This window comes from Trichechus manatus, unplaced genomic scaffold (genome assembly GCF_000243295.1).
Source record: "Trichechus manatus latirostris isolate Lorelei unplaced genomic scaffold, TriManLat1.0 scaffold00294, whole genome shotgun sequence".
NCBI lineage: Eukaryota > Metazoa > Chordata > Mammalia > Sirenia > Trichechidae > Trichechus > Trichechus manatus.
The window spans coordinates 108,435-131,372 of NW_004444230.1; the positions used below are offsets into that span (position 1 = coordinate 108,435).

The window sequence follows — 22,938 nt, forward strand, 5'->3', positions numbered from 1 at the left end:
TCTTCTGGCTATAGTTGAAATGTATGTGTGTAAGTGGAGAGGGGTCGTTTGCTAAAAAGCCATCCATATGTTTTTAGCTTTCTGATCTTTATTCTGGTCTCTCTTATTTGAGGCCTGAGGTTCTAGCCCTAGGCAATTTTCTTTTTAGTGGAATGAGGAGGAAGGAAGAGGGTCAAGAGAATAAGGGTTACACAAAATGATATATGAAAAGATGTGTTGTATAAACCCACACAAATGACTCAAATTTGGGTTTCTTTTAAATGATGTCTAACTTTTTTCCTAAGAACCTATGCCAATGTATGTGCAGGAATTTGCACTGTACAGCATGGTAGCCACCAGCCACGTGGGGCTGTTTAACTTTTAATTTTAAATAATTTAAGATAAAATAAAATAAATACAGTTCCTCAGTCACCCTAACCACATTTCAAGTTCAGTAGGCACATGTGACTCATGGCTACTATATTAGCACACATATTTTCATCACCATAGAAAGTTCTTTTGGGCAGTGCTGTTGAGCACTATAAATGGAAGAGGCCCCTAGGAGGTGCAGTGTGATCTGTGTCTTCTGAAAACCAGGCAGTCAGACCAGCTCAATGAGGATGAGGAAGAACCAGGCTTCACTTCTAGTTTTAAAAACTGTTCGGGTCACCTGATGGAATGATGACCATTCTTGGAGCAGTGTGAAGGAAGGAACAGATGTTGGGGGTCAGAAGATAGTCAGAGGACAAAAGGAGCATATATGCATAAAATAAGCATAGACCTCTCTGCTGATTGGGGTCATGTTAATATTGATGTACCAAATCTGGATAAACATCACACTTCAGTCAATTGCTTTCACTTTCTTGCCATCCAAGCCTTTTATTAAACATGAAGACCAAGTTTCCTTCCCTTGTCATCTCTAACAAGAAGTGAAATCACCTGCATGGGTCATCAGGAAGGAACCTGGGCCTGATTAATGACAAGATGAGATGCTCAGCTCTTGAATAACTGTATAGTGTAGACCGACTACATACACCTTCAAAAGTGTCTTCTGAAGTCCCTCAGTGTTCTGGACATTGGACTGATTGATTGTCTCTAGGAAGTAGCAGCAAAAATCGTCAGGTGGTTAAGAAAAAAAAAGTTCTTTTCTGAGAGCCTCTGTATATTGTTTTTTTAAAACCCCATTCTCTTTTATAACTAGTATTTCTTTCTCTCCATCTCTCCTTCTGTCTTCCTTTCCTCTCTTCTCCCAGATCTTCAGGGGCCTAGAAATCTGTTGCTATGGGCCCTTTACCAACATGCCTACAGGTAAGAAACTGGGAGAACTGCAGAAACCCAGCACTAGCTTTTCCCTTACATAGAAGAGTGTTGTAGAAGAGAGCACCTTGCCTTGGTTTTGGTCTTATGAGGGACCCTCAGATTGGTGAGATGCTTTAGACGTTATTCTGTTTCTCTACCACCCTCCAGGCAAAACTGTACCTAAATTTTATCCTATGGCAAAAAGCTAGACTTTGCACCCTTTCTCAAAAAACAAGTAGACCAGCAGCAAATAGTTAGGATTTAGGACACGATGTATTCTTTGTTCAGATAGGGTAAAATACTGTTACTGCCCATTTGTTCTGAGAAAAGGGAACTAATAAATTAGAGAGAAGATACCTTTGGTCTTGTAAGTATCAAGAAAGAGCTCTGCTCTTCCTGAACCATCTTCATTTGATACAGAGAAGAAAGCAGAGCTGCTGCATAAGCCCTTTGGGCCTGGGGCCCCACACAGGCCCAGAGTAGGGCAAGACTCTTGATGAACATTTTCTAATTAAATTTGACACTGAATGTAATGTTATGTTTTGGAATGCTGTGGGGCTCAGCTCTGGAGTTGTGCAGCACTGAGGCCCTGGTATACGTATAGATTTGGTTTGTTCTTTTCAAATAAAGGCTACCCACCTTTGCCTCCTTGCCCTCACTTCTGCCCCAGGGACACAGGTCCTCTTACTCCTCCTCAGAAGACCTTAGCACTCTGGTCAGGGACAGATGAGAGGCAGCAGGAGAGCCTGGCAAAGTAATTTTGCTTCTGTCTTCTTTATTGGTTATTGATTGGATTTTTATGAAATTTCCAAGTGCCACTCAAGGACTCCTCAGTGTTCTCGTTCTTTGGTCTACTGAAAACCAGGGTCTCTAGCAGGTATCATTTTTAGGGAGTGTCAGCTGATGTCACTAGGACAAACAGGAGCACCTCAGCAATCCCCAGAAATGGGCTTATAGAAAACAGCAACATACATGAATGGCTTGACATGCATACCCAGAGGTGCCCAGAAGGCCCACTGGTCAGTTCTGCTGCTGTTCCAACTGCAAGTGGAACATCTCTGCACTCTTTTCTCACTTCTGTTCCCCTGAGCCAAGCATGCTGGTTCCAGCTCAGCATGTAGCCTTTCCCCACCAATGTGTTGAATCTCTGTCCAGGATGACGTTTATTTTTTTGATTGGATGAATTATCTCTCTGTCTCTTGACATTTATAGTAATTACCAGCAAGTATAATGCTCTCAGTGGCTGTGATTATCAATTAACCAACACAGAGTTAGGAGGAAGAGGGTGCTTTTTCTCCCGCAGTGTCTTAGCCAGCAATTTAGCAAATTAATGAAAATCAGATCTTGAATTTTTTTTTTTTTTTTCTTTCAAAGTGTTTCATTGGAGAGATTATCAAATCTGATCTACCAGCAGGCCTTACTGGGGACTGATAACCAGAGCAGGTAGCATTTCAGTGGAAAATTGACTTAGAATCCATATGGCTAGTGTCTTAGTTGTTTAGTGCTGCTATAACAGAAATACCACAAGTGGGTGGCTTTAACAACCAAACTTGTTTTCTTACAGTTTAGGAGGCTAGAAGTCCAAATTCAGGATGCCAGCTCCAGGGGAAAGCTTTCTTTCTCTGTCTACTCTGGAGAAAGTTCCTTGTCTCCTGGAGTTTCTGCTCCTGACGCTCTTTATGTGGCTTAGCATCTCTCTTCCCCCATCTCTGTTTCCTAGCTTGCTTGTTTAATCTCTTTTATATCTCAAAAGAGATTGACTCAAGGCATACTCTACACTAATCCTGCCTCATTAACATAACACAGACAACTCATTCCCAAATGGGATTATAACCACAAGTATAGAGATTAGGGTTTACAACACATATTTTGGAGGGACACAACTCAATCTATAACATTCCACACTTTGGCCCCCCAAAATTCATCCTTGCCACATGTAAAACACATTCGCCCAGTCACATCATCCCAAAAGTCTTAAATCTACTCCAAGTCCAAAATCTCCTCTTCTGAATCATCTAAATCAAATATGGGTGAGAGTTTAGGTGTATTCCATCCTGGGGCAAGATTCCTCTTCATCTGTGAACCTGGGAAATCTAGAATACAAGTTATCTATTTCCAGAGTACAATGGTGGAACAGGCACAAGGTGGACATTTTCATTACAAATAGTAGAAATTGAAGAGAAAGAAGGGATAACAGGCACCAAGCAAGTCCAAAACCCAGCAGAACAATTTACATTAGTTCTCAAGGTTTGAAAATAATCCTGTTTTTTAGGACCATCTGGGCAAGGGCCCCGCCCTCCAGACTCTGGGTGTTGGTCATGTTCTCTGGATTCTGCGCAGAGGCTCCTCAGCCCTGGGCATCAGCTCCACCCCTCAGGCCCTCTGGGGTGGCAACTCTGCGTCCTCGGCTTTCGGTGGCCCCATTCTCCTAATCCATCTGAGTGGTGACCCTGCCCCAGCAGGCCCCATTCTTCTGCTTCTTGGGCATGGCAGCCCCGCCTCCTAACCTTTGGGCAGAGATCCCATCCTCTTGGCACACTGTAATGGCAGCCTCACACTCCAGAACTCAGTTGGCGACGATCCAACTCTTTGAAACCTGAAGGCCATGACTCCACCCTTTGAAACTGATGCAGCCCTGCTTCCCATGCTTCTTCCAACAGTTCTGCTGATCTCCAAGCTGCTCTGGGGATGGTCCTTTTCTTTTCTTGGTGGACAACAGATGTAGCCCCTTTGGCCTGTTTCCTGCCTGTAGAATTCCAAGAGACAGTTTTCTGTCCTTTCACCCTGTTTCTGTCTCCTTCAGTCTAAGCTGATGGGTTTTCTGCTTGGTAATTGGTTAGATTAAGTCACAGGCTTAATCTCTTTAACAAAAGATTATGTAGCCATGTCCTTGGTGAACATTCTAGGACACATGTCCTTAGTTTGTACAAGAGAATTTTCCAAATCTTTTAAGTTTTGTTTTCATTTTGCACAGTTCATTTTTAAGTCCATCTCTTCCCTCTCGCATTTTACTATCAGCAGCAAGGAGAAACCACACAGCCCCTTTAAGATCTTACTTAGAAACCTCCTCAACCAGATAACCAAGTTCATCACTTACAAGTTCTACCTTCCACCAAAGATTTGAACATAATTCAGACAAGTTCTTTGCCACTGCATAAAAAGCATCGCCCTTCCTCCATTGTCCAGTCACATGTTCATCATTTTCTTTTAAAGCCTCACGAGAAGCACATTTAACATTCACATTTCTAGCAACATTCTGTTCCTGGCACCATATGTATTCTCTAAGACAACAGACTTTCTCTATGGCTCTCCTCACTTCCTTCTGAGCCCTCACCAGAATTGCTTTTGACTTCCATAATTCTACCAACAGTCTCTTTGAGGCAATCTAGGCTTTTACTATTAGGCACCTTAAAACTCTTCCAGCCTCCACCCATTACCCAATTCCAAAACCACTTCCACATTGTAGGTATTTGTTAGAGTAGCACCCCCAGTTTTCAGTACCAAATTCTGTCTTAGTTATGTAGTGCTGCTATAACAGGAATACCACAAGTAGATGGCTTTAACAAACAAATTTGTTTTCTCACAGTTTAGGAGGCTAGAAGTCCAAATTCAGGGCACCAGCTCCAGGGGAATGCTTTTTCTGTCTGTCAGCTCTAGAGGAAGGTCCTTGTCTCTTCAGGTTGTTCCCTGGTTCCTTGGAGATATCCATGCATCTTAGCATTTCTTGTCTGCCATCTGTGCTCACTTGCTTGCCTGTTTAATCTCTTTTATATCTCAAAAGAGATTGACTCAAGACACACCCTATACTAATCCTGTCTTATTAACATAACAAAGATAGCCCATTCCCAAATGGGATTATAACCACAGGCTAGAGGTTAGGATTTACAACACATATTTTTGGGGGATACAATTCAATCCATAACACCTAGTATGGGTTCTAGTTTAAGGCCCTTCTGTCTCTTTGGAGCAGAAGAAGTGGAGACTCTGCCACTGAGAAGTCTTGCTGTAAGCCTTCATCCAGAGGAGTATGGAGTAGAGGTCCTAGGTTAAGTATGTAGATTACTGTGGTAATTATAGGTCTCAATGTCCTGTTTAGATCAACTGGAATGGATGGTGCAGCTGTGTGGGGCTTCTGTTGTGAAGGAGCCTTTATCATTCACCCTTGGCGTGGTAAGTGTTTGGTGCCCTGTCAAAAGGGAAGGACACAATATTCTCTCCTGTGATTGAATAGGGCTGGCACCCATCAGTCCCTGTGGATCTCCCTAATGTAGCCTCAGAAGCCTCCCTTCACCCTAAGCCTCTCCAACCATGTACCTACCTAGGCCAGAGTCACTCTATCTGTAAGGGATGACTAAGGAATTGGGAGCTACAAGTGTTTCATCTATCAAGGGAAGCCTCTTTCCCCCTCTCCCTCCCCCTCCTTGTGTGGCTGCCCCCAGAGTAGTCTACCTCAACAAAGCATCAAGAAATGGTGAAGTGACTATTCCAACAGTCCTCCTCTACCACCCTCAATTGTGTTTCTTTGGGGATGCAGGATACTCACCCAATTGTGGTTGTGCAGCCAGATGCCTGGAAGGAGGACAGTGGCTTTCATGGTAAGGTGCCTGCATGCACATGTCATACCAGGTCCTGTTGGATTGGTGTAGTTTACCACAGGTTCCCCAGTGCTTGATGAGCACAGTTCTAGAACATTCTAGGTGTTCAAAAAATATTTGTTGAATGAATGAGTGAGTGAATGAATGAATGACTAAAATATCTTTTCTAAACTTTTTGTTATTGTTTGTTTTGTATTATAAAAGTAATGCATGAGATATTTCCATTGGGGCAAGGGAGGTTAAATGTGAATGTTTATCACAGAAAATGTATATTAGCATAAAAATGATAAAAGAATCCCAGTAATCCCACGGCTTGGAGATGAATCACCATAAAATCTTTCCAAGCACATGTGCATGTGTAGATGTGTATATGTACACACACATGTATTTTACACAGATGGGATCATGCTCGTTATACTGTTTTGCTTTTTCACTTAAGATATTGCCGGCATTTTTCCACATCATTAAATTGCAGTGCTGTTTTGCTCTCTCTGGTGGTTTTGCCTTTAACAGATTGAAGCTCATATTAATAAAGTTGCCAGAGGCTTCGAGGCTTTCACCAGCAGCCACTTCTCAGGCTTCTAACTGATGTCCTGTGTCCTGAAGCATTGCTTAAGATCAACAGTTCTGCTGTGACCTGATTAACCCTAAGAACCCACACAATCCAGTCCCTGGAGTAGACTGATGAGTCTGAGCCTGGTCTGGGAGAATATGAATTGACACTAATCTCTGCTTGTGTTCTCTGTCCCCAGGGATTGGGCAGCTGTGTGAAGCACCTGTTGTGACCCGAGAGTGGGTATTGGACAGTGTAGCCCTCTACCAACGCCAGGAGCTGGACACCTACCTGATACCCCAGATCCCCCATAGCCACTACTGATCCCAGCCAGCCCCATGTATAAGGCCTGTCTCCACAGGACCCCAAGAAAGAGCTGAAGGGATGGCCTTTCCAGGCCCTAGGAGCTCCTCTCACCACCCTAGTACTTCCACAGTCCCAGTTACTAAATATTTTATGTACGTCAGAGAATTTCTGGCTGTGTGAGGGTCCCTTAAAGACTTTCTGCTTCAAGTCTCCCTTTGAAATCTGCCATGAGCACAAAATTGTGGTGATTTTTCACCTGAAAAGATTTAAAACCATTTAAACCCCACCAATTAAGCAAGATGGCTGATTCATTATTTATCAGCCCTATTCCTAGTACTAGGGCTGTTAGGAAACATAGTTGGCTTAGGGTTTGGAGGCACAAAGTGGCTGGGCTTCTAGAGAATATAACTGATTTCTTAGTTTGTTTCTCTAAAACCCCCAGTGTGTAGAGGCGAAGAGTCAGACCTTCAATGGAAGGAGAATACTTGGGAATTTGTGACATGATTTAAAATCAGAATAGTCCGCAGACAGCTCTCCAGTGTTGGAGTGAAACATTGAGGACGGAATTTAGAGGCAGACAGTGGGTATGAATATGAACGTGAGGGTTAATTATAGGGTCAGGGAGTCATGCTGATCCTGGTCTCCTCCAAAAGTCTGGGTAATAGTTGCTGGATTTCTAAAGAATCTGTTAGTCATGATGTGCTCTGAAGCAGCAGAATCCTTTCAGAAACCTATGTCCAAAGATAGTCTTCTAATTCCCTATTAGTAATAAATAAAATGTTGTTGTAGCTCTGATATGTAACCATTCTTTTTAAAAACATAAGATCTCTGATATGAGTATTTCATGTCTATAAAATGATGGATCCCACCAAGGAAAGCTTTTGCTTTCCTTGAGGTAATTTTCTTTCCCTTTGCTCCCTATTGCTGAACCATACAGCTTCATAAATAATTTTGCTTGCTGAAGGAAGAGAAAATGTTTTTCATAAATTCATTATCCAGGACCATTTATAGCTGTTGGAAGGAGTAGGTCTTCCCTAGCCCCCCAGGGTGTGAGGGCAGTGCAGACTTGATTGTACAAAATATATTTTGTAAATGTTTGTTCACCTGCAAATAAACTTGGTAGCAAACACCTCCACCGAGCATCACTGTTCTTGCAACTTATACCTGCAGACCTTCTCAGAGTCTTTTCACTGTGCTTTGTCTCCTCATCTGTAAAATGGGGATACTAATAATGTCTACCTCCTAGGGTGATTGAGGCAGCTTAAGCATCTATCATATTAGGTTTCTGCTGCTACCATAACAGATTGTCACACATTGAGTGGCTTAGACAACACCCATTTATTATCTCACAGTTCTGTATCAGAAGTCCAAGTTGGCTCAGCTGGTTTCTTTGTTCAGTGTTTCTCGGCAGGCCTGCGTTTCTTTCTAGAGGTTCTGGGGATGAATTTGCTTCCAACCTCATTGAGGTTATTGGCCGAATTCAGTTCCTTGCAGATGTAGGACTGAGATTCCCATTTCCTTGCTGGCTGTCAGCCAGGGGTCATTCTCTGCTTCTAGAGGCCACCCATATTTCTTGACTCACAGCCACCCTACCTTCATCTTCAAAGCCAACAATGGCAGGTCAAGTCTTTCTTACAGTTTGAGTGTCTCCGACCTCCCCTTCTGCCTCGTCTCTCTGACTATTGCATCTCTTAATTCCCACCAGAGAAATTTCTCTGCTTTTCAGGGCTCTGTGACTAGATTGGGCCCACTGAATAATCCAGAGTAATCTCCCCATCTCAAGGTTCATAACCTTGATTACAGCTGCAAAAGCCCTGCACAGCAGTACCTAGATTAGTGTTTGAATAACCCAGGGGACAGGATTCTAGAGAGGAGATCTTTAGAATTCTGCCTATGCCTCCTATTTAACATGCTTAATCCACAGATAACACTCTGTATCATCATTTCCTGGTCCTCACACTGTCCTGAGATTGGAATCCTCTTTGAGGCAAAGAGAACGAAATCGTCAACACAATTCAGTACTGCCATATTTGTAAGAGGGTGAGGGTGAAGGAAAAGTAGAGAAAATGGAGCTAACTGCCACCATTTGTTACATCTTTAACTCATTGACTTCGTCACAGCCCTATGAAGTGGATATTTATCACCTCATTTGAAAAAGAGGAACTGAGGATCAAATTCCTTATTTGTAAGATTTGGCTTAGGATTTGCACAGCTAATAAGTGACCACGCATCTCATCACTCAGCTTTCCACCTGTATCAGTAACTGACCCTTGGACAGAAGCACCAGTTCAAGCCTCAAGGGAATTTTGGGAGAGGAGTTGGTTACGAGGGGAACCAACACTTTGCTTCCCCTTTGTGGGCCATGGTGGAAGGCAGTAGAAGATTCTTCCTGCCTCCCAAGTGGCAGCTCTGCCTGGGAGAGCAGCCCGATGTCAGGCTAGAGGCATACAGGATTGGGTCATAGCTGTTTCAATTTCTACTCCCATCCAGCATCCCAGCTTATGACTGTGTATCTTATAGTTGTCAAAGCCTTCCAGTTCAGCCTCACCTACAGCATGTCCCTTTTAGAGCCCATGCCAGCTCCCCGGATACCTGCCAGGGAGACGACGGGTCTCAAAGTTAGCAGTAAAGGCAGGCAGAAAGCAAGCAGAAGTGCTACCAGATCCTGGGGGTGAGCCAGGCCTCAACCTGCTGTCCCTATCACTGATGGGTTAATAGAAAAAGCAACATCCACCTAGTATAGCCTGCCTTTGCAGGAGTCCTGGAAAGGAATTTTCTCTTAATGCCAGAGAAATTAAGAGGAAAAACCAGAGGTGACTAAAACACATTAGAAAGTTTTTTGTCATTGTCCCTCAAAGTCTTCAAACAAATACACACCCCATCTGTTTTGAGCTCTGCATAACCTTTCTTGGAAGTCAACTTCTAGCCCTGGTCTCACACTGCCTGGGCCGGTTTAACAGTTTTATCTGATGATGGAGTAAATCTACTTGCTCCCTTGACCTCTGGCTTTAAGATGTCCTCCCATTTTCCCACTCCACAATCCTTAGGCATCTCTGGGCACAGCGACAGTTGGGAACCAGTTCCTGTACTGACTTTATCTCCTTTCACAAAACAAACTTCTACAAAGGATCTGGAAAGCAAGGACAGGAAGGATTATCATCGTGCAGGCACAGGGAAGGGACCTAGAGAAGAGCTCCAGCAGATTCTCTCTCTCCTAAAAAATGCAACCAAAATCATCAACAAAGTACCAGCTCAAAAACACGCCAGAGAAAAAGAAAGGAATCAGTGTTGGGGTGTTTGGAGCGGAAGAAGCCAGGCTGCCCTCCTATGAAGGCTGTGAGGAGCAGATAAGGGCAGCTCCAGAGGCAGGCAGTGCAGAGAGGAGGGCAGGCTGAGGGGAACTGCACATCTGCCCAAAGAAACCAAGGGAGAATGGGGCCAAGGGAGAATGGGGCCGGCTAACTGGGACTGCAGGAGCTTGCTATCATCAGCTGTAAAATGGCTAAACCAGAGGCCTCCTTCACCGCACTTCAGTGAGGCTTAGCTCTACAAGCCCTCACACAGCCTGTAAATCTGCCCACGACAAGGAGAAAATTAAAGAAATGAATCTGGGCAAATAGAAATTTAAGGAGAACTGGAGACAGCCAGCTCCTGTGGAGAGCAGGGACTGGGGAGGTGTAGAGGAAGTTGATTCCAAAACAAGTCTGCATGATCAGAAAAATCTAAGGAGTGATTTGAGCGGCTGGAAGGAATCAAGAGAACTGGAGAGACTCATTCCCCACCTTATGGTAGCTGAGGAGCAAGAATTTTGGAGGCCTAGTTTCAGGGGCCTGGAATGAAAAAGCAGCTTAATACCTAGCTGAATACCATGGTTCTCAAAGCCTTGCCCTTTGCCAGAGGCAACAGCATAGCCTGGAAACTTGTTTGATATGCATATTCCTGGGCCTCACCTCAGATCTACTGAATCAGATATTCCTGGTATGAGGCCCTACAGTCTGTGATCAGAATGCACGCTCAAGTTTGTGAACCACTGGTTTAGTGTACCCACTGCCTTCAAGTCGATTCTGACTCACAGCGACCCTATAGGACAGAGAGGAACTGCCCCATTGGTTTTCCAAGGCTGTAAATCTTTACAGAAGCAGACTGCCACATCTCTCTTGCGTGGAGCAGCGGATGGGTTCAAACCCTTTGGTTGGCAGCTGGGTGCTTTACCCGCTGTGCCACCAGGGCTCCTTGGTTTAGTGTAAGGGGCTACTAATTGGTATAAATTGTTACCTATGGTCTATTCTTTTGTCTCCAGGGGAGGTGAATCTTGGGCCCATTAAGGAAAAATAAGATTTGTGGGCTTTAGGTAGATGGTTCTTATCTACCAGGTTGCAGCAGCTGGCTTTGGGGTTCACTCCAAAATGGTCCTTTAAGCAAATACAAAGCAAAGGACAAAGATTAAATTATATTAGCAACCTAGGAGCGGAAGGACCAGACTGCTTAAAAAACAGCTAGAGGTTTAAGAGGTTTTATTAATATTTAAATTGCAGTGAAACCACAGCTGCAGCCTTTGACTCCAGCATGGAGATATGCAAATGTGGCTTTCAAAAGAAAGGCAATTTCAGACAGCCCTCAAGGTAACAAGAACAAATAAAACAAATGATTTTGTAATTTATCTTTATTGACTGATGGTGCAAGGCACAGACAGCCCATTCTCAGTGAGCCAACAGCGGAGCTATGTGAGGGGAGAGGAGAAGCAATGGGAGGCAGGCAGTAGTACCCAAGGAAGACAAAACAGAAGGAGGCAGATGGGAGGAGAAGAAGACTGAATTAAAAGGGAAGGAGAATGAACACCCAGCCCTGGGTTCTGTGGATCATCTGATCTTGCCAGCTCTCAGGAGCAGCAACAATAATAATCATTACTGGCTGTCATTTAATGCCACACTCCTACCAAGTTCCACACAATATTCCACACATTCGAATGAGGAAAATGAAGTTTTAAGAGGTCAAGCAACTAGCCCAAGATCACACAACAAAAGGAAGTGGCACAGCCTCTGGGATTCAAACAATCTGTGTGAGGAAAATAAGCTAGATAACTGGGATCCTCTAGAAATTAAACACGCGCATCAAAAAACTTCACCAAAAAAAAAAAAGATCTGTGTGAGGCTAAAGCCCATGATCTTTCCAGTACATGTGCTGGGAACCAGTCCTGGGAGGTAGTGAATAACAATAAGGTTAATGATGGAGAGGTCATGATGTGCCCAGTTCTGTAGTACCCTGTGTGTGTGGGTATATGTGTGCGTGTAAGGGAGGGAAATAAGAATCACTTCTGGCCTTCAAATTGCTTACTATTCAGTGGGTGAGGCAAGAAAGCCACAGAAAATCCTTGCAGAATTGTGGTTCAGAAGGCCTTTAAGAAGCTGTGTGGTAGAGCCAGGCTCTGCCTACTATGGGAGACCTCTTGGGGAAGAATCTCAAGCTGGGCCTTGGGGCTTGGGTAGCATTTGGTGACAAGGAAGCCAGGAGTATCCAGAAGGCCCAGGCGAAAACGTCCAGATGCCAGAATTGAGGAAAGGGCGCTGGTCCAGAAAGAGGAGGAGAGGTGGGTGAGTCCTTTAAGGATACATTTCTCGGACCTCCTCTCAGTCATTCTCTCTAGACTTCCCATACCAATCCCAAACCCACTGCTCCCTTCAGGTTCCTTGGCCTCCAGATATGCAGACCCACAGATTTTGCTCCACTGTCTTCTATCCGGAAACCTGGTGGCATAGTGGTTAAGTGCTACAGCTGCTAACCAAAAGATTGGCAGTTCAAATCTACCAGGTGCTCTTTGGAAACTCAATGGGGCAGCTCTACTCTGTCCTATAGGGTTGCTATGAGTTGGAATCGACTCGACGGCAACGGGTTTGGTGGTTTTTTTTGTTTTTGTTTTTGTTGGTCTTCTGTCCTGCTCTGCCGTCTCCACAGGTCCAAATCCTGTCCATTCCTCCTCCTTCACAAGAGCCTTCCTAGGTCTTCCAGGCCAGAATCTCTCTCCCTCTTGGAACACCCCAGAAGTTTTGCTTTATTGGTGATATTTTCTTCATTCGATTGTAAGTTATTTGTGTACATAGTCTATTTTTTCTATTTGACTAGAAGGTCCTTGTGGGCAGAATTAGTATCATTTTATCTTTGTAATAACCCAGCTCTGTGCCTGGCAGATACCTTGTTAAGCACTCAGTGAGTATTTGCTGAAGGAATGGTTAAAGAATGAATGAATGGCTTTTCCAACTGCTGACCCAACTTCAAGAACTTTGGCCCTGAAAGACTCAGTGTTCCCAGCCACATTCTGCCAGTGGGACTGCTAATTCAGTCCTTTTCACTCTTTTTTCAGGACCTTGATTTCTTCCAAGAACAGTGTAAGGAATCCAAATGTCCATGAATTGCTCTTCTTCTTCTAAACCCACACCGACAGATTTTCTTCTTGATTCTCCTTTGCCTGTCATGAAGCCTTCCCCTTTGTGATTAATCAAACCAATACCACCCAGAGAGGGGCCATCAGTTTCCCTATCCATGTGTCCTCCAGCAAGGCCTCCTTCAGGCTGGACACTTGAGGCAGACAGACTCCTGCCACCATTGCTGGGAAAATAATTACGATCTTCGTGATAATCCATTTGCAAATTCAAAGCACTGACATAACTATTATCGCTCTTTCTCCCCTCGCTTATTCCCTGGGGGGTAGCTAGGATAGAGATTGCTATGCTCACTTACAGATGACAAAAACAGAGGTCCAGGGCCTTGTCAAAAGTCACCCAGTGACTTAGTGGCAGACCTGGAACTAACCAGCCCAGGAGTTTCTATTCATTAGGCCACAGACAGATATGCCTTCATTTTGTTGTCGGGGCTGGTTGTGACCCGGTAAAGTTTTTTCTCTGCAATTTGGCATTGGCTAATTCCAGAAGTGCTTTTTGTTTTGTTTTTTAAGCATTGCCAGATGTATGTCCTAGATTAGTGATGGGAGACGGTGAATCCAAAGGTAACACAGACACACACACAAGGTAAGCAGATGTTTGCCATTTTCTCTTAAACCCACATTAAACCAAATGCTAGAGTATATTAGCAAGAAAAATTCAAGTTACAACTTATGAGGATCTTCCCAGCTGTTAGGCTGTAGACTCTGGAATATGCAAGTACCAGGTGAGTAGAAAATCACCCCTGACAGAACTTGTCCCTAGGGCCTGGTAAGGGGAGGCTTCTTCTGGAGGAAAAGGGCTGTAGGGGTTGTCTTGGCCTCTGCAGCCCCAAGGTGAGAGGTCAGCTGATGGGATCATCTCCAAGCCCACAGAGGCTCTGAAAGTCATGGAAATCAAGATCTGTGCAGGAGCTGCCTCTGGTTTCTAACCAAATGCCAGAGAAATTAAGAGGGAAAAAATCCCCTTAGAAATTCAACAGGTCATTTCCAGAAGATGTGGCCCAGCCAGGGATGACAGGACAGGGCTATGCTGGCGGAAGGCAGTGATCTCACCCCTGCTGGCCAACTAACATGTGTTGGAAGCCCAAGTCTTCTTCTCTCTCAACTTCATCCTAAAGTGTGGGGCTTGTCCCCTTCATCCTCCACCCCACTGGCCAACTCTGGGCAATCTTCAGCCTGTACCCCAACACCAGCCTCCATTACTCCTCCACTCTTTGCTGAGGCCTCAGTAGCTTCCCAGTGCCACCAAGGGCTGTGGGGGATGGAAACAGACAGAGGGGGGTATAAAACCTGAGTCCTTGAGCCCTTTGGGGTGGGGAGAGGAGCTGGCCCTGGCTCAGAGGCACTGTGGGATGGGGCTCATTGCAAGGAGTGGCGATGATGGACAATGGGAAGGCCAGCCTGGGCCTCCCCCCTCCTCCTCCTCCAGGACCAGATGGGAACTGGGGCTAGAGAGAAAGGCCCAACTAGGGCAGCGCTGCTGGCGGCGGGGCCTGGGCAGAAGAGAGGCACTCAGTGAAAGCGAGGAGGAGGCTGCAGCCGCCGGCTCATTTGCATCATAAGTGATTGGTTTTCCCTGCTCGTCCCTCATTAGGACACAATGGACAGTTGTTTGCTGGCGCAGCAGATCCATTTACCAAGGGAGAGAGGAGACAGAGCACGAGTGACTGATGGGTGACAGTGTTCAGGGGCAGCCTGGCTTCCCTCCCCAGCTCTCCTCCAGGCTGCTGGGACTCTTGTTCTCACACAATGAGAAGGGGCCTTGGAGAGCAAACTAACCCCTCATTTTGCAGATGAGGAGACTGAGGTGCTAAGAGTGGATGAGACTTCTGGCATCAAACAGCAAGTTCAGGGCAGAACTGGGGCTTTGAGAATCTAGAGTCTAGATTCAAGACTTGCACTCCTGGCATTCGAGTCTTGCGATTCTGCGATTCTGGGATTCTATATCTCTGTCGTCTCTTTCCTTCTGTTCCAGGCCTTGGTTTCCATCCTCTCTCCTGAGGCTGTCTATCTCATTTCCAACTTCTCTGTGCCTCTCTCTACCTCCTCCTCTCTGGGTTTCCAAGCAGCCAGGATAATTACTAAACTTCTAATTAATCTCTGCCCTAACAGGGTGGGTCTGGCAGGAGAGGTAGCAATTTGGAAACTGTCTCGGTGCGTTTTGAGGATAGGTGGAGATGGGACTAACCTGTATTGAGCCCTATTATAAACCATTCACTAAGACACACGAGGCACTTGATTTCATTCTGTCTGTCCTTTCAACCTTGCAAGGTAGATGTTCTTAAAGACAAGGAGACTGAGGCTCAGAGACACTGAGTAACTTGGGCAAGAGCGCCCAGCTGGCAAATGGGGCTGTCTGCCTCCAAAACCTCTGTTCTTCCACCTCACGCCCTGACCCAGGGACTAGGGCAGGGTAAGCAGCCTGCTGATTCCCACTCAAGGGAGGCACACCCTCTCTGAAGGAGGTCACTGTTTTGTAGCTCTCCCCTAGGCAGCAACTGCCTCCCAGCCCTCCCATCCTTTCCTACCCTCTGGCTCCCACCCTTCTCTGGGCCTCACATAAGTTTTCACACCTGGGGGGCTGTGCGGCAGCAAAACCCAATCCATGGGGGTCTCCCTCTTGCTCACACTCCCTTCCCCCTCGCAGCTCCCCTCTTCCTATTCTGCTTTGTGGGTCAAGCCTGCCAGTGTCTGCGTCTGTTTCATTGTACTCTGGGGGAAGGGGAAAGTCTAGGATAAGTGGGTGTCTGTGTGCTTCCAACATAAGGCCTCCGGGTTCATTCTGACACTGAATGAAAAACTCACCAATTATTCGTCAAATCTCATTAATATGCAGACAGACATCTGTTATTTAGGAGTCAACAACAGAGACATTTTCTTGTGGGGAGGGGTACTTGTATATGGGTCTCTCTTGTCTCTCTGGATGCTGAGGGGTAGCTGCTTGGGAATCGCCCCACCCCTCTGGGCCTGCAGCCTCTACTCTCTCTGACCTTCACCCCCAGCCTTGACAAGAGGCAGTAGGGGATGAAGTGGGGAGGGGGGGAGATCTGGTGACCCAACTGGAGGGAGGGAGGTGGGAGAAGGGCTGCATTGTGCAGAAGAAACTCCTTTGTTGGCAAGAGGAAAGGGGGGTGCTCAAATGAGCTGAACCCCTTTCCTGGGTAAGAGAGGGTGGAGTCAAGGAAGAGAGCAGTCCCAGGATTGCCTGCCACGGTCCGGGTGTCCACGGGGAATCTCAGGGACATGACCCCTTTCCCCTACCCTACCAGCCTGCAGGACCTGGGCCATAGGAATCAACCAAGTCTGAGTGTACTTGGGTGGGGTCACTATGGAAAAGTGCAGTCCTCACCCAGTGACTTCAGAAAAAGCAATGGGGCGGTGTTCATTAAAATGGGGACCAAAGGACCTCAGCCTTTGGATGAATCACTAAAGCTCTCTCCAGTCCCCTGGGTAGGTGTGGGGACACTGCAGTCTCCCTTTCCTGTCTTCTGGCCTTCCTCCCGCCTTCGACCAGCACAAAACACCCTCTCCAAGAAGTCTCCCAGAGGGCTCAGGAGCACTCAAGTCTGGATGTCTCAGTGGTAAAGAAAAACGGCTGATATCAACTCAGCCCCTTTCAAAGGGTCACATAGTGTTTGTTTCTACATCAGTTCTCCTCTCTGAAGCTTCCTAGATGTGGGTACACGTGATGATCAGCTCCCTTTTCCAGGTGTAAAAACTCAGTTCTGACAGGTGAAGGGCCTTCACTAGACTTCCCAGGGAGGAAGCGGCAGAGCTAGGATCCAAACCCTTGGACCTCTGCCTCCAAATTTCAAGCTCTTACCATGACTGTCCCTCCTGGGAGAGCTGCAGTCCCAAGGGAACGATCCTCTATCAGCTGAAGTGTTTCAGGGGTGAGACCGAATACCCCCATCATGCTCCCCTTTATTCTCCCCCCTCTTCCCCTCCTGGGCTGGCTGATTGCAGAGGTTAAGAAACACTGGCAGCATCACAGCATGATTAGTTGTTTATTTCATTAAATGATTAACGAGGCTACATTGTTTCCCAAACGGGTGTCTAATTTGTGGGGGAAACAGCTGCAGAGGAGGAAGCTGGGTCTGACTCCTGCATCAGAGGGCAGAGTGGGGGAAAGGTCCCCCTCCCTCCAGCCTACAGGGGCTTTTGAGGATCAAGGAACAGCCTGATAGCCTCCTCCTACCCACAGGGCTCCTCAGCCCAGAGGCACAACCCCCTCCCCTAAAATAAAACATCTGGCCACCCAGACTTGCAGAGGGGACCAAAATCCATTCCCAGTGGTGTTGGAAGTATATTAAATTTTGGGGTTTCCTCCAGCTGATTTATCTTCCTAATTATGTTTGCGTCAGGCGGGTATTGAAACGCATTTGCATTCCCTGAGTGCAAACGGCAGGAGAGCAAGGTTGGGAAAAGAGAGGGGCGCCAACACTCTGTACTTGGACAGCTGCAGGCTTCAGCTTGCAGGATACCCAAGAAGTCCAAAGTGGAGAAGCCACATGGATTGGCCAAGAATCCTGAGTTCATGGTATCTGCAGGTTCCTGTGGGGGAAGGGTCAGCCCTCTGGGACCAGATGGAGACCCACTTAGCTGTGCCTGGGAGCTGCACCTCCAGCCCTCCCTAGCACCTCTACCCGAGGACTCAGGGTCACTGGGGACAGTCTCAGCATCACCCTAACCAGGTCTCAAGTTGAGGGGGTGAAGTGCAAGGCTAGTTCAAAGCCCAGTGCCCTTAAAGGTGTCCCAGAATCCTCAGGAAGACTGTCTGAGATGGACCAGGACAGGAGTCTGATAGGAGGGGGAGGGAAAGGGGCATCTGATGGGCCAGAGAGTGGGTGTGAATTTCCTTTCCTCTCAAGACCGGGGCCTGGCATAGGGAGAGAAGAAGCTATTTAAAAGGACACATTTCACAGCCAAGGCCTCCAGCCTCCGGCACCCCATTCAGCTATCTCTCCAAAAAACAAATCTAATCACTTCCTTTCCCTGCTTGAAATCCCTGGTGGCTCCTCCCAGCCTCAGAATGAAGGCCTGGGTTCCTTTGTGGATCCTGCAGTGGCCTCATTGTGACTCCCCAGCCTTATCTCCTGCCTGTCTTGCTGTGGGAGCCCCAGAGGCACCATGCCCTTCCTCATCTCCTTGTGTTTACACATGCTAAACCTTCTGTCTGGAGTACCTTTCCTACCCCCTTCTCTGCCTCAGGACCTGGCTCCTCAGGACTTGGCTCCAACGGATGTCCTCCCAAACTGTAAAGCACTCCTATAACACTCTGCACCTACATCCCCCTATCAAGGCACCTCCAGCCCTGGGGAACTTCTGTTCCTGCCAGCTGGCCTCCAAAAACAGAGAAGGGTCCTCTCTCAGTCTCCCCAGCCAGCGTCTGGCACACAGTTGGTACTCAGTGCATATTTGCTGAATGAATGAGAAGTGGGCTGTGAATTAGGGTGGGATCCCAGCAGATGGGAAGGTAAGGACTGTTCCCTCCCAGAGTGTGTCTGAAGAATTGGCTGGGGCTAGGGGCTGGGGGAGGGGTAGGCCGGAGATGGTTCCTGGGGGAGAATGTCACCAAAAAGAGGCCAGTGGGACCAGCGCCAGGGAGGGAATACAGGACAATCTGAAACCAGACTCCTGAGAAAACAGACCAGCACTGTCCTTCCTGACAACAAGCGCTCTGGCAGTCGCCTCCACAAGCTTTCCTTCTCTAGGGGGTGGGGGTGACCCTAAACTCACAATTGATACTTCCCCCAAAGTCCTCAAGGAGCTCAGGATAGAAAGAGAGAGATGGTCCCTGCCCCAGCCTCCCAGGAGACCCCCAGAATCAAACTCTTACTCCCCAGGAAACTTTACCAGGCAGAGGGGTCAGCTTCTGTGACCTGAAGGCCTCTGATGCCCTCCAGCCCCACAACCCCAGGGCCCCAGTAGGCTCCATGCCAGGGGTGGAGATGGTGAGCAAGAGGCCGGGACCACTTCAGCAGGACCCCTCGAACATGAGCAGGGGGCCCCAGCTGGGCTGGGTAACCTTAATTGCACATCAATCCATTATAAAGCCCCCTAACAGCCTTAGGATTGTCCAGCTAATTAACTAGGATGAACATTCCCAACATATTTCTTTCCCTCACCTCTGGCTCCTAAAAGGACATGGCTGAAAGGACACATGGCTCTTTCCTCTGGTCCATCTCCGGGCAGAGACAAGAAAGTTCTCCCTGACGTCTAACTCTCCCTCCTGCTGCTAAAGACTCGTTTATTTCTAAAAAGCAACAAAACTAAAGCCACAGCCTTTTTCCATGGACACGGGCTTTATTGGTGACTTTTGGGGAAGGGAGGGAGGGAGGGAGCTGGGGCTGGTGGGTAAACGGGGAAGGGGCTTCTCCTTGCATTTTATTTTAGTGCATGTCACCTGGAGGTTAGGGTGTGTGAGAACAACTGTAGAAGCGATAGGAGAGGAACAGAGAAGGTCATGGGATGGATTCTTTCCTTAGAGAAGGAAGCCAGGACCAAGCTATGGGGACTTGGGGTGGGGAGGGAAGGCACCCTTCATTTACTCAGACTCGACCAAGGTCACCACTTGATGCCAGCTTCCCCAACTCCCACCTGCCCCATTCTAGCTCATGCCCCAGATGCCTGTCCCTCTAGCCCCCTTAGCTTCCTGTGGAAAGGAGGGAGGATGAAGATACAGGGAATAGTGACACCCTTCTGCCCTCCAGCCCCCTTCCCAAGAGAGAATTGCCCACAAGGCCTGCCCTGACCCCCTAGCCAGGGTCAGGAGGTCAGGAAGCCCAGGTGCAGGCAGGTGAACAATTGTGCCCCTGGCCACCCCTCCTCACACTTTGCCCCACCCCGCCCCTCACATGAGGTTGCAGCTCTTGGCTCGATCCTTGTGTATCTCGCCCTCGGCGCCCCGGTCTGGCCGTCCTGACAGCTGAGTGGATCGCTGAAGTCCCCGGCGTGAGTCAGTACGGCGCAGCTGCCTATGGCCACGGCCAAGGGAGGCCACTGTGGCCACGTGGAAAACATCCCTGACACTGTGCTCAGAGGATCGGGAGGAGCACTCGACATAGGACACGGCCCCCACCTGCTTGGCCAGCACACTGCCCTGGAAGAGAAGTGTATGGGAGAGAATTAGGGGCTCAGCCTGCAGCTCAGCAAGGGGCATGGCAGCTGTAGGCTGGGGTGGGTTGAAGATCAGCAGTCAGAGGCCACAGCAGGGGATGAGCCAGGTAGGGGGTTTTCAAATCAGAGATCGCGAGAAGGGCAGAGGTGAGAGGTCTAGGCTGGGATCAGGTCAGAGGTCAAGGGTCCCACCTGCTCATGTGTAACAGGGATAAGCCTCTGCTTGGACAACTCCCTCAGTGTAGCCAGGTCGGTCCGCATGTCCAGTTTACAGCCAACCAGAACAACCTTGGCATTGGGGCAGAACTCCTGAGTTTCCCCCTGCCACTATTTGGGGGAAGAAAATAGAGTTATGCAGGGGTGGAGGGAGGCCCAGGGTGAACCCTTGCTCCATGCTGGGAGGAGCCCTTCCCTCAACTGGCAGAAATCATGCACCCCTCAGGACTCTCCCATGTGAGGAAGGAGGTGGGAATGGTTGGCCTGGGCTGAAAGCAGAATGGGGTGTGGAGAGGGGGAGGGAGGAGAGGGCTGGGGTGAGGCTGTAGGGTTACGGCCCTGCTTCTCCCTCAGCGCTACGCAGGGTCTGCCAGCTGGGAACCTTCCTGCTCCCACCGCCTTTCCCAAACTCTTGCCTGGGAACAGGCCAATCCTGCCCTGCCCTGCCCTCCCCTGCCTGGGAAATGGGGCTGCCCTAGCTGACTTCTGTCCGTTCACCATGGGCTTTTCTCATGGAAATAAGAGTCTGAAGAGGCCACAGGGCTTTTCTGAGCTACAGTATCAGCATTTCCACCTCCTGCACCTGGGGACCCCACACCCAAGGAGATGGGGAGAGCAGGGAGAAGAAATCTCCCGAGTCCTCCCTGCTCTGTCCCAGACACTGTATCTGGCTCTGGGGACTTATTTCCTGGGAGAAGGAAGCTCAGAGCTTCACACACGGTCCAGCTGATGGCCATGCCCACGCTGTCAGGACTCTGGTGCCCAATGCCCCTCAGTCTAGCTGCCCTGCCCCTCCCTAGTCTCCTACCTTCTTGAGGACACTGTCCAGTGTTTCTGGACGGCTAATGTCAAAACAGATGAGGACAGCATCCGAATCAGGGTAAGCCAGAGGCCGGACATTATCATAGTAAGAGGAACCTGAAGGAAGACAGGGAGGGAGGGGACAGAAGTGGGTCCTGGAGAGGTGAGAGGGGGTGGGAGACCTTAGGAATCCTGGTCAAGGGTTGTAGGGAACAGAACAAATACTAATTTGGATAACGCAGTCTGCGTTTCTCCAAGGAGGAGGAGCAGTGGAGGTGAGCAGGCAGAGGAGGTTAGATGGCAGAAGAGACTTCCTGTCAGGGACAGAACACAGCTCTCTGCTTCCCTAGGTGTTTCTCTGAAAGTAGTTATCCTTAATCTTTTCTGAGTCTTGGATCCCTTTGAAAAGTTCATGAAATCAATCGACATTCTCACAGTTTGCAAGTCTGGGCTTTGACAGACATCTCCAGCCCTCCGGGGACTCAGTTTAAAAAAAAAAAACCTTCTCCTTTGTTGGGGGAGGGGCGGGAAGGGCTTTCCCATCCTTTTAGGACTTGATCTCAGATTTGTCCAGTTCACTGCCCCCCGAAAGAAATTCCAAATGTCTTTCCTAAACCTAGTCTCTTCTTCTAAGAAACATGTTCCAAAATAAAAGTCATCCCTTCCCAACTTTCCCAGATAGGGGCAACCCAGCTGAGGGGTACAAAGAGTGGGCCTTCTCTTCCAGGATACGGTCTCTGTGTGTCTCAGCAAGCTCTGCCTCAGTTTCCCTGTACTTAAGCAGAACATTGATTCTTCTTCCTCCTAGAATTGGATGGATGGGCTGGGCTGACCTGGAGCCAAAAGGTCCAGCCAGGGGAGGGGTCAGGACGGGGCCTTCGAAGTCAGGGTGACCCCGGAGGGACCTGGCTACCTGAAGTGTCCCACATGTTGAGCTCAATGCGGCGCTTGTCGATCTCAAAGCTCGCGGTGTAGTTCTCAAACACGGTAGGGACATAACTCTGCAGACACGGATGGGTCAAGATGAGATCCTCTCCCCAGTTCCACCCCGGACAAATGTCCTCCCCACTCCCACAACCCGTCCAGCCCAGCCTCTGGACCCAAGTTGGTCTGGGGTTGGGCAAAGAGGAGATCCCGGGAGCCGCTGCCTCCTCGGAATTACTGCCAGACTCGCAGACCCCCTCCTAGTCCCTTCAGCCCCTAGTTCTTCCCCTCCCCATTACCAGGACCCCTGACATTCCCCCAGGGCCCCCACTGGGATCCTCTGATTCTCCCAAACCCCATTCCACATCACCCTGCTCCCCAATTCCTCCTACCCCACCCTCTGCAGTCCTTTCAGAGCCCCCAATACCTCCCGCGGTCTTCCGAGCCCCTCTCCCTCTTCCCTGGTTACCCTGGTGCCCATTTCTGTCCATCCCCCGGGCCCTTGTCACCCGCCTCTGCGCCCTCATCGCTCCACTCCCAAGCCACTGGTCCCTCACCCCGGGATAGGCGTCCTTGGCGAACACCTGCAGCAGTGCTGTCTTGCCGCACTCCGCGTCCCCCACCACCACGATCTTGCAGCGGCCGCTCTGCCCCTCCATGGTCCCGGCTACGCGCCGGCCCCCCGCGCTACCCCCCTCCCGGGCCCCGCC

General features: G+C 48.4%; 2 protein-coding genes across 2 annotated transcripts in view; one reads left to right on the plus strand and one right to left on the minus strand.

The window, feature by feature from the left end:
- The window catches only part of BRCA1 (BRCA1 DNA repair associated), a 65,519-nt gene extending 57,748 nt beyond the window's left edge, over positions 1-7,771 (plus strand). The window contains exons 20-23 of the mRNA XM_023725233.1: positions 1,233-1,287; positions 5,375-5,448; positions 5,813-5,873; positions 6,626-7,771. Coding sequence (XP_023581001.1) covers positions 1,233-1,287; positions 5,375-5,448; positions 5,813-5,873; positions 6,626-6,750 — 315 coding nt within the window. The 3' untranslated portion in view covers positions 6,751-7,771. The remainder of the gene's footprint in view (positions 1-1,232; positions 1,288-5,374; positions 5,449-5,812; positions 5,874-6,625) is intronic.
- Positions 7,772-19,454: 11,683 nt separating this feature from the next.
- Positions 19,455-22,932, minus strand: RND2 (Rho family GTPase 2). The gene is made up of 5 exons (XM_004390264.1): positions 22,786-22,932; positions 22,218-22,305; positions 21,312-21,421; positions 20,480-20,614; positions 19,455-20,270 (listed from the first exon to the last, which is right to left on the minus strand). The coding sequence occupies exons 1-5, from the start codon at positions 22,885-22,887 to the stop codon at positions 20,022-20,024; spliced, it is 684 nt and encodes a 227-aa protein (XP_004390321.1). The 5' UTR covers positions 22,888-22,932; the 3' UTR covers positions 19,455-20,021.
- Between the last annotated feature and the right edge of the window lie 6 nt (positions 22,933-22,938).

Excerpts from the sequence above, each read along its gene's own strand:
- RND2 (XM_004390264.1), bottom strand. The coding sequence starts at position 22,887 with ATGGAGGGGCAGAGCGGCCGCTGCAAGATCGTGGTGGTGGGGGACGCG. Across the intron at positions 21,422-22,217 it reads CAACATGTGGGACACTTCAG|GTTCCTCTTACTATGATAAT; the intron begins GTAGCCAGGTCC and ends GTCTTCCTTCAG. Across the intron at positions 20,271-20,479 it reads TCCCTGTTACACATGAGCAG|GGCAGTGTGCTGGCCAAGCA; the intron begins GTGGGACCCTTG and ends CTTCTCTTCCAG.